Source organism: Quercus suber, unplaced genomic scaffold, assembly GCF_002906115.3.
Source record: "Quercus suber isolate HL8 unplaced genomic scaffold, Cork oak 2.0 scaffold_439, whole genome shotgun sequence".
Classification (NCBI taxonomy): Eukaryota; Viridiplantae; Streptophyta; class Magnoliopsida; order Fagales; family Fagaceae; genus Quercus; species Quercus suber.
The window spans coordinates 554,923-566,819 of NW_027069890.1; the positions used below are offsets into that span (position 1 = coordinate 554,923).

The following is an 11,897-nucleotide window of genomic DNA, read 5'->3' on the forward strand; positions in this document are numbered from 1 at the left end:
ATTCAGCAAAATAAGTAGTTTCCAAAAATAAGACGAATGTTTACTAGATCTTTCCCTAGACCAAGACCGTCTAGCAGTGCCCAAATTTCAGCTAAGCTTTGCCAATGGACCTTGAGAAACCTTTCACCCAATTACCCCAATCATCTTGAATAATTCCTCCACATCCTGCTGGGCCAGTATTCCCATAAACAATCCATTTAGTTTGAACCAGCCCAGGAAAGGTTTATTCCACTTGACTTGAATGACTGTCCGAGCTGGAGAAGAAAGAGAAGTAGGCAGGGTTTCAGAGCTTTATTGCTAAAAATAATCCCGTTCCTGTGTATCCAAAGGCTTCATAAGCCGGTTAGGAAAACAAAATGCCAGGGAATGGAAGTAGGGACATGAGCAATGGAGCAACACCCATTTCTTTTAAACCAAACCTTCAATGTTCACAGTTCACTAAGTGCTAAAGTAGCCTTTGAGGCTTTGACCATAGCCAAGGCAGGGCTTACAACAGACCTGTTTTGAAGCTGCTAGCTGAATTTGGTTAACTTTTACCCTTTGTTCTTTGTGATATATAGGGAACCAGATACCACTAAACCACAATTCCAGTTGTCAATTACATGAATTTAAATCAGCTCATTCTAGGTTTTTTCAAAGTTTCTTTCATTTGAATCCTGATACCTTTGCAGGATAAGAAAGACTTGGAATTGTTTTTATTTAAATCAATGAATAAATGTACAATAGCCTTGAGGTGAGGCAAAATCAATATAACTGTTAGGGGTGGCAATTACCCTTGAAAACGCATTAACTGGTCACAATTTCATCATGTAAACCAGTGTATCAAGAAATAAAATAGACAAATCTATTTGTACCAATTTAGTTCACAAGAAGGTTTGTTTCAATTAAATACCAACATTTGGATTGCCTGAGCCTGCTGCAGCAACTCCCATTCCACCTCCACCATGTGATATAGTTCCCAACTTTTCATGGTCTTCTTCAATGGCAACTTTGTTGCCATCTAACTCTTGCACAAGTTCATCAATCTTGCGGAATTGATATGGCCATCTTGCGTTGTAGAGAAATTGGCGAAGGTCAAACCTATTATCCTCTGGTGAATAACTCTGCATGTAGTTTAGAAAGGTGTAAGCTCTTACTGGATTAAGATAAATACAATGCGGTTTTTTACTAGAAGTTTCCAAGCTGGAAATATATAACTCTGGACCTTGCTCTCTTAGGTCAACTTACCTCAGCATGATATGAAGGTGTCAAAACTGTCATTTTGTGTCGGTTGATGGAATAGTACTTGAAGAAGTGTTTCACTTTATCAGCCACCTCCAATGGAGTTAATCTTGCACCCCATCTGTAGCAGAGGTTCTGCGATAAGAAAAATAGTATCAAAACTGATGAGTGCTTATGGGCATCAGAGATAAAAATGTCAATTGGATCCAACAACCTTATAGATTTGGTAATATAACAAGTCATCCAATAAAAGCACATATAAAGAAAGAGGACTCATAACTAACACTAAGAGCACCCACAGTAGATGTGGGATATGTGCCAAATGCTAAATATTTGGCACATATCCCACACCAAACCCAATTTGAGGCCATTTAGCAGATGTGGGATATTGTTTTTTTTTTGCAACATTGAACAGTACCGTGGCAAATTTGCCATGGTACGGAATGCATGTGGTAAAATTTTTAATGTGTTGATTGTGTTGATGAGTTGTAATAAATATTATTTTAATGTGTAGTAAATATTATTGTAATGTATAAAATTGAATTATAAAACATCTGATAAATGGGATGTTGTAAAATAATGTGGTAAAATAATAAAGTAGGCTTTTGATGTGGTAAAATGGCATAATTTTTAGAACATCTGCTACGGATGCTCCTCCAATGAATTTTTCATTTTATTCTATCTTTTCTTTAAAGGTACATGTATCAAAAGATTATAAGGGGGCAATTAAAAAAAAGGGGAAAACCACCTCAGAGAAAAGCCAAGAAGGTTTGGTAACAATAAAACTAGGAAATGAAATTGAGACATAGTGTCAAATCTGCCACCCATGTGAAAAGAAATCATGTAAAAGAGTTTTGAGCTCAAGATTGGAAAATTCAGCTTATTTAGATATCTGATTATTTCCTTCATCCAATGGCATCATAAACAAGCATAACAGAGGGTCTCTGCTAGTGGCCAGTAACTCTGCCTGCCAAATCTCTGGTCCCATTTCTAAAGAACTAAAAACACAAAAAATGATCTAGGTAGAATCCAAGAAAACTTAATGAGAAAATCACAGAGTGCAGGATCCAAGCCCCTGGTATGATCTTGAAGATGTTTAACTTATAATTATACATAATTGTTAAGATTATTATTTTCAAGTAAATATTCAGTGTATTCATATTGCACCTCTAGATCAGATGAAGTTATTATAATAATTTTTATTTTACCTCTAAAATTTAGACATCACCACAAAATCTGTTTAAAGACAACTTAGAATAGGAGACACCATAAAGAGTATTCCTTGATGTACCAAAGCAAGCAAGAAATTGAGTCATGGTATCACAACACTTCTAGTTCCTATCACAGATTAATTTGAGAGAAGGAAAACCAATGAAGCTCCGTGAGATTCATTTATGAGATAAACAGGGAAACAAAAACAGACCTTGAACATAGATACTGGACCACATCGGAAAATTTTCCGCAACCTTCCATAGACAGAGAGTTCCTCGTATGTCATTCCCATGTCCACTTCATCTAACTGTTTTATAGAACAAAGAATTAGACTTACCAGAAAGAAAAAAAATGATGATGAGAATGACTTATTCATCCCTTTAACTTATATCTTTGACCCACTGTTTTCAATATTAAAAAAAATGTAGAGGCAGATGAAAGTAAATCCATTACCTGACTGTAGTTGGCGCGTATAGGCTCCAGTTCAGCCGTTGGTGGGGCTGCTTCAATATCTGCCAAAGATGAGTATCCAAGATGGGTGGCAGCCCATCGGAGAAATGACCGAAGATCCTGCTTACTAATACTTCCAATTGGATTAATATCTGCAGAGCTGCAATCATACTGTGTGAAAGAGATAGACATGAGTTCATATAATTGAAATAAAACAGAATTGAGATAAAATTGAGTTCTTACATGATTGAATTGTAAAAGCATCTAGGCAAATCAACATTATACAGAATAGAGGAATCCCTCACAACTAACTCTTTTGTTTCATATGTCACAAAGTTGGCTTGCTCCCTCTGAGATGGGAGGGTACAAAAAAACCTGGTTTAACTAGGTCCAGCCAAAAGTTTGGGAAATAAAAATATACTAACTATACAAGAGAGGCTGCTACACTTTTTTTTTGGGGGGGTTGGGGGGGGGGGGGTGGAGAGAGAAGTTGAAAGAAGAAGAAACGGACATCACAGTTTAGACATAGATGAGTTAAAAGTAAATGCACACTGACAGAAGGTTGACTTTTTAACAAGTTTCACTATTAGAAAGAAGGTTGTGTAATTAATATCTAACTTTTAACTAAAGTTAAAATGAATATTACCTTTGTTAGGTAACCACGCAATGCTTCATCCACATTGGAGCTACCCAAAACAAGATAAAATCCAGGTTTGTTGTGCACCCACGGCAAGAGTGATGCTAACATAAAAGCTAGCACCATTCTGATTCGAGCTTGAATGTTCTGCAAACCTAAGTTCTCAATGTTAGATCCGCCATCTACCTGTAAAAAAAAAAAAAAAAGAAATAGATTGAAGAATAATTAGAACGTAATTACTTACACTTTGTAACGTGAATTTCCTACAAAATTTCATTACTCCCCAAAGCAGAAGGCCCAACATGAAAAGCATAAACCAAGCTCTCAAATCCCCCAAGCCCCCAAAAAAATTGTGCAACACAAAAGTATTAAAACACACACACACACACACACACACACACACACACACTTCTCTGTATGGCATTAAAATAAAATTTCATTGGAAAGGTGTAGCCAAGCAAACATAAAGATTTGATTGATGACCGAAAATTATAGTGCATTAAAAAAGAAACATAATTGGACCTAATGGATTATATAGAACTTGTAAAAATGTATGCCAGAAATGGCACCTTTATAAGTGAANCCTCAGGACAGTGATACTTAATCTGAGTCATGTTCAATTTAGTAAGTGCTTGGTTCTAGAATGATCATACAATGCTTGTTAAAATAATACTTCTTACAAAAATTATAAAACTACAAGTAATATAAAAATTAAAATTAAAATTTCAGAAAATCTCCAAGTGGGTGCAAGACTGCTAAATGCAAACTGTTTATGAGTAAAGCCTTCATCTCAATACACAAGATCAGTAAAATAAGTCCTTGCTGGACCAGGAACAAACCTCAAGTGGACTGGAAGGACACATTTTCAGGTTAAAAGACTGAGAAAGCTTGTATGGTACTGCCACTGAAGGAACTATGGTTTTGCGACTTGCTTGCTCTTGAAAGCTGCTTATAGATCCTCTAAGACTAGCAACCTGACATCAAGCACATAAGTTAAGGAAACAGAAGTTAATTGTTTATATTTACAACAGAAGGTTATAATCACAAGAAATGCCACAAATTTGAATCGATAGAATGAATATCAGATTAACAGCATGATTATCCAAATAGGTACCTATTTTCACAGACCTGTTAAGTTTTTTGTACGGAAAATTTACTTAACAGTCACCAATAACAACCAGTTCATGCTCAAACAGATTATACATTAAAAGGGTGACAGGAAAATATAAAAGTGTAATAGTATTGATGCAACACATAAATGTCTTTGAATATTTAGGAAGAGCATCAACGGGTGATTCATTTTCAAAGTAGCAAATACAATGGTAAAACTAATCCACACTATCAAATGTATGTCATATAGTGCCTTCTGATATGCTTGCACTTGCACACGTGAGCGCGCACTCACACACACACACACACAAGATGTTGCATACCGCATCTAGATCAACTTGAGCAACCACAATCTCAATATCCTTCAAAGAAAACTGTGAGCCTTGAGCAACCACATCTCCATTTACAACAATGCAAGAACATCCATCTGCCACAAATAAGGTACGTATCAAGTAGTGGGTTTACAAAAGAGGGAAACCAAAATAAGCATCAAACAGAAGATAGAATGTCTACATATAAGAAAACAAAGTCCAATATGTATTTCATATTAAGTAGTAAGTGAATGAAATACAAATGTCAATTCAACTAAGATATAGTTATGTACCATAGTAAAGACGACTGCCATCACATCCTTGGTGATTGCTGTACATGTAAACCCCTCCTCGAGTATGAGTAGCACCTATAATAGCACGAAGGCGAATATCAAGCTTCCTTAGTTGATGGTGACTTCCACTTGCATTCATAAACACTTCAACCCCATTCAGTGCAAGGTCAGCATGAGGAGGAACAGGACTATAAAGCTCTTCACAAACTTCAGCCGCAACAGCTCTAACAAGGGAAAAAACATGCTTGACATTTAACTTTCAATTTCTGATATAAGTGAGAAGCTCATACAAATTATCAATCTTCCATACATCCTGACATGCATAAAAGCATACAACAAAATTATATGTGGACCACACAAATCCTGCATCCCCAACAAAACTTTTCTAATAATGTTCATCTGTTCATGAGTTTTGTAATTAGTTGATGTTATACTTATAGAAAAAAAGGAAAAAAAAAAAAAAGTAATTAGTTGATATTATGCATCTATGGGATTTCCCAATGAGAGAACTTCTATAGGGAGAATGAGGCATTGAAATTTTCCATCTAATGTCTTCATAAGAAAAAGTGGAAAATAGGGGCTATGTGTAGTGACACTACGATCTATTATTCAGTCTTGCTTGACCACATAATTATAAAAGCAACAGGTGGCATAAGTTCTGACAAAAGACTAAATACTCTAACCAAGACCAGTGCTAGTAATGTTGTCACTTACGTGTCTAGAAACTGAATGAATCCATTACCAAAAGGCACTGACTTTTGTGATATATGCTCAGAAATTTCAATTGGAAGCTGAAAGTCCACAAGTTGGTCTTTTTGCTTCCATGCTGTGAACCAACGAAGCTCCCTGTAATTTCCATCATTTGCAAGCCACATCTTCGGGCGAATCATAATAATTTTTCTGTTAAAACATAGAACTTGACAATTGTAACGCTCCGATCCTTTGATGACAGGCATACCAATGCTGCACAATATGCCATCAGTCCAATCGCCCAGTAAAATATCTTTCAAACACTCCCATCTGCAATCACATCAAGCATTGCCATCAGCAGGTAACCAAAATATCTTCTTACAAAAAGAAAACGTTTTTACATATCAATTAGTCAAAGAAGAACATGATGGTCAGAATCTCAACAATTCGTGTACGCTGAATCAGCAAAATAAGTATGGCATCATTCATCAATAAAATTCAATAACACCCTCTTCTATTCATGGTTTTCCAATTCTTTACTCCACTACTTTTTTTTTTTTTTTTTTTTTATATATATAAATTTTTTATAAGCTTTACCCCACTACTAAATATTAATGAGTCTGATATAAATTCAGTGGAAACTTTTGTTCTTACCCCATCTGCCACATCAACCAACAAACTAATTCGATTTAACACATAAATTTACTCACTCAAAGCCTATGCTCCACAAAATTCACACCCTTTTCCATATACTTCCTTCTAAACTGACCAATTTTAATACTTTTCTAAACAAAAACTAAAGAATCAAAAGCAATACAAACACACTCAATAACTTTCTATTGGTTTTTTAAAATTCACTATTGGATTACATCATCCCTATATACCCTGCATGCATGCAAAAATATGAAGATTATCATATATCAACAACTTCATCATTCATAAAATGTTTAAATTTCAAGTTTTTTGAACTTTAAAATTACATACAAAAATGGGTTTAACAATCAAAAAATAAAAAACATCCAAATTGACACAGAAATTGGCATGTGTGTTAGCACAAAAAGTGTATGTAATCCAAATTTTAAAAATATCAATCCAATAAAAAGTTATTATGTCGTGTAACATTAAAGAAAATTTACACTGCGTAAAACTTAATCTTGACCCACCAATTAACAAAACATTTGGCACGTGTGTTAATAACATAAACAACATGTAATCCAACCGTAATATTTTTAAAATATTAACGCAAAGTGATTGGGCGATATAACATTAACAGAAAGAGCTAGACCAGCTGTAACTGACCCATGATAGTATAATATAACAGTAACAAAATCACACCATTTTCCACACACTTGCTTCCAAATTGAGCTCCAAGTTTACTTCTTTTCCAAACCAGAAAAAAAAAAAAAAAAAAAAAAAAAAAAAAAAAAAACCAAGAATTCAAAAGCAAAACCCACAAACAATATATATACACATATATCATATGTGTGTGTTATATTACAGTAACCAAAAGAGAGAGAGAGAGAGAGAGAAAGTTACGCATGAGAAACGGTATCGAGCTCCAAGAAATGGTCTTCGCAGCCATAACCAGTAACCTCGAGCTCGGGACCGAGACGAATGACTGCACCGGCTTGCCTGGCCATGGATATGGACTCCTTGATTTGCTTCAAGTTGCAATCGAAATCCATGGCCCATTGGTTCAGATTACACGTTGCCACCTTCAACAGCCTCATCTTCTTCTTTGTCTCTAAACTCAAACTCTAAAACCAAAGCTTAAGGAATTCAGAAACAGTGTTCGGAAATTGAATTTGTATGTGGAAAAGACTGAAACTTTTTTGATATGCTGAGTTTGGGACTTTTGTTTGTGAATGAAATGAATTTCTTTGTGGAATTCTATGGAATTGGGAATTGTTTGTTTGGGATTTATATGAAGTTTTGGGATTTGGATTCTTTTTTTTTTTTTTTTTTTCAAAGGGTGGGAATTGGATTTTCTGAGCAACTTGGGCTGCTTCGCAGTTGTGTGGTAAACGCAGAGTGTCCAACGGGTTCCTCCTGGACCCTTGGACGGGTCAAATACTCAAAATAGTGAGGAAAAAAAAATTGCGAAAAAAATAAAATAAGTATGTCTTTTTGTTTTGTTTATGTCTATCAATTAACCAAGTTGTTTATAAACTGTTCAAACTTAATTTGAAAAAAATATTTTTTTATGTTTATTTATTTAATATATAAGATAAACTCAAGTATAAGTTTAGGTCGACTATAAAACGAGTCAAGGTTAAATATAATAATGTGTTTATGAACTAGGTTTTGAACATAGTCCCAATTAAACTATATATGATATTATTATATGATTATATGTATGTTTATCTTTAAAAATATATTTATATAGACTTGCAATTTGATTGGGTAAGTTTGTAAATAGATTCATATAATATAAATTATTATTTATAATTTATTGGATGATATAATTTTGTCTATTTTATTGTAAAAATTCATTGATTTGCGAATAGAAACAAAAATTTAGACATGATTTTATTACATATGAGAAGAGAATAAATTAATCAAGTAGCACATGAATAGACTTGAGCTTGTTAACAAGAAAATAATCCAACCTTAAATATGTAATCTTGTTTAGTATAAGAAGCTTGAACTCAGCTCATGTTCAAAATAAAATTAAATAAACAAATCTTAGCTTTTAAGACTTGGCTTGACTCAACTCATTTACAATCCTACTTTGTGACAAATTGAACCAATTTTTTTAATTTTAAATTGGACTCTCTTAGTAATAGCAATCTAATCCCTCCATCCATGACTAAAAACTACTAAGAGTCTTAAAAAAAAATGTAGCTTATTTTACTTGAGGAAAATTTTCGTGGGTATCTATCATACACAAACAACAACATTGTCTTATGACCAAGATACTTTCTAATGTTTCAATTGAAATGTTCATAGTTCAAATCATCTCTCCCCAATTATCATATTAATAGATGTATATATTGATGTGATTGATTTGGAATACAAAACACGATAAATATAAGAGATAATATGAGAGAGAGAGAGAGAGAGAGAGAGAGAGAGAGAGAGAGAGAGCCTTTAGTCATGGTTGTTATTGAAAAATATATATATGAAGAGAGTGAGCGAGAGTGTTGTAACTTAAGTAGCATCTTTTGATATTTTTAACTAAAACATTCAAAGTTCAAATCCTCACTTTCCAATTATCGAATTAGCAACAAAAAATAACATGGAGAGGGTGATTAGATTATATGCCAAGAGTTTTGTAACTTAAATGTCACTAAATATTTTTAACAAAGATGTTTAGGATTCAAATCCTTCTAATCCAAGTTGTTTAAATTTTTTTTTTAAATGGTTTGATTATAATGAATATAAAATATCAGGTTTAAAATTGTAAAATTAAAACAGTTAAGGATTAGTTTCTCTGAATTTTGTCCTAAATTGTATAAAAGGAATAATAGGGGCGATATGGTGGGTTATTACAGCAACAAGAGTCTGTTGGTGCGATGTAATTATATTACAGCAGTACTTTGGATTGGACGTCAACATTTTTGACGCTTTTATAAGTCTCAGTTTTTTTTTTTTTTTTTTTTTTTTTTTTTTGAGAATGTTTACGAGTCTCAGTTGATAATATATGACTTCTGACTTCTTTTTTTAATTGAATTTCAAGTAACTTTCCTAAAGTTGTTTTTTAGTTAAGATTCAAAGTCTTTTATTTCCAAAATGAATTGTGTTGAAAAGACTATGAAACTTTCCAAATGGTGAATGAATTGTGGAATATCAAATATGGAATATGGAATAGAAACCTGCTTGAGTGTTCGGCAATGACTTGTGGCCGGGTAAGCGTATAGTGTCCGACGGGTTCAGATTCTTGGAAAAGCAGCAAAAAATATTTTACCAATAAAATAGAGGCGATTTTTTTGGCTATTTAATGAAATTAGCGAGTGTAAAATTCGTTACCAAAGATACCATTATTGCAGCGATGCTTTGGATTTCATCTTTAAAATGCAAATTACTTTCTAAACCCCATATATAATATTTAAATCATTTTAAAGTTTAAACCCCGCATTGAACAATTGGTTTTAAATTAAAATCTCTATTTTACTATAAATTTCAGTTAGTTCAATATGATAACGTCTCTGATAGTTGAATAAGAGATATCATTAAGACTATAGGAGCACTAGCCAAGGCACATGAGAGTGCTGACGTGGCTAGATCCAGACCCTACACGTGGAATAGCTGTGCAAAGGAAAGGAAACGTTGACTAAAGAAAGGGATCTTTGGCCCAGTCCAATGGCGTGACCATCTTAGGGAAGAGTAAGATTTGCACCTGATATGGACACCCAGTACTTGCACAAAAGGGAGATAGTGACCTTCTATGGTCAAATGCTATAGAACACTCCTTATTGGTTGAGCCTGTATTGGATCACTGTTGAGGACATGTGTATCACTCTTAGTATCCCTGATGTTCTTTTTCCTTGTTCAAGGTTTGCTCCCCACGTAATAGTAGAGCCATCCATCGTTCCACTACCATGACATTGGTGTGCTTTCTCTCTATTCCGACCATAGCATAGTACAATAGTATATTAGGGTTTGAAATCAGTGAATAAGGGTTTGACACCTGTCTTAATGTACCTCACAACATTCCTCGTATTATAAGAGGAACATGTTGTTGAACAATTAGGGCAAGAACCTAGGGAAAACAAGAGAAAGAGCAAAAAGTTTGTATAGGAAAGTGAGGTAGAAAAAAGGCTTTCTTTAGGAAGAATATCACCCCTATTTTAAGGCTTTCGTTTTCACATAATAGAGAGCTCTAAAGAGTAAGGGACAATCTCCCCTTACTCACTTGTGGTTTTTCATCCCTTCCAAAGGGGTTTTCATGTATTTTCTTATGCCTTCTTTACTTTCCATGTTATGCTTTACATTTCTCTATATGTTAAAGTGACAAAACTTTCATTTTTATTGTTCTTAAGCTTTTCCACTTAAATGTATTGTTAGATGCATCATCCTCTCTCTCACATAGTCTTAAAAATCTAACTTACACGTACAGATGTCATAGGTTGAAACTCTCTAAAAAAAAAATCCCCATTTTACTCAATCCAAAACTTTTTAATTCAAACTATAATCAAATATACGAAGAGGCTATCAATGAAATATTCTTAAAAGAAAATAATAATGTATAATTATTTTTATGGATGACAAAAATTCTTTGTAGATGGTAATTTAAACCCACACTAGTGGGTACCCGTCGCACCCGTCCTTACTGGACGGATTTTACCCACCCCATATAACAAATTGGGCGGAGATGGGGGTTAACATTTTCCTCCGCACCTGCCCTGTTTATATTTAATTAATTAAAAAATATTTTTATAGGTTTTGTTATAAGACATATGTATGTGTTTTTAGATTTCTAACTTTAAATTTATGGGTTTTTATTTTCTTTTTATTTTTTATATTGTACTATTGGATTTATAATTTTATGTTTTAATATTTACGTTGTTTATATTTTTTAATTGTTGTATTGCTATGTATGAATTGTTTTTGTATTTCTTATTACTTGAATTGTTGTATTGTTAGAGCTTAGAAAAAAGTTTTATGAGTTTAATTTAATGTGTTTAAAATAAACTTTATAATATATATATATATATATATATATATATATATATATAAATTTGGGTGTAGTGGGATGGCAACAAGGAGGGGAAAAAACTCTGCCCAAAAGCGGAAGTGGGGCAGGGGTGAGGAATAGAATACCCACCCCATATCCGCTTTGTTGTCATTCCTAGCCGCGCTTGACATGCCCTATCTTACTCAAGTTTATTTATTTATTTTTAGAGTTATTTTTAACGAGGCAACTAAAAAGTTGCCTCAATTAGATTGATTTTTTAAACCTTTGTTGGTTTTCTTTTCAAATGGGTTTTAAAATAAAGAAGGGGCATAATAGGAACAGTAGTAAATTAATGA

At 33.6% G+C, this 11,897-nt stretch overlaps 1 protein-coding gene across 1 annotated transcript; it reads right to left on the reverse strand.

Moving 5' to 3' along the window:
• Nucleotides 1-670: 670 nt before the first annotated feature.
• On the reverse strand, nucleotides 671-7,944 carry LOC112025301 (glutamine-dependent NAD(+) synthetase). The gene is made up of 11 exons (XM_065762024.1): nucleotides 7,461-7,944; nucleotides 5,949-6,254; nucleotides 5,235-5,458; nucleotides 4,954-5,057; nucleotides 4,360-4,494; nucleotides 4,090-4,125; nucleotides 3,530-3,724; nucleotides 2,887-3,054; nucleotides 2,645-2,740; nucleotides 1,228-1,356; nucleotides 671-1,103 (listed from the first exon to the last, which is right to left on the reverse strand). Exons 1-11 carry the CDS (start codon nucleotides 7,652-7,654, stop codon nucleotides 885-887), a joined length of 1,806 nt encoding a protein of 601 aa, XP_065618096.1. The 5' UTR covers nucleotides 7,655-7,944; the 3' UTR covers nucleotides 671-884.
• Between the last annotated feature and the right edge of the window lie 3,953 nt (nucleotides 7,945-11,897).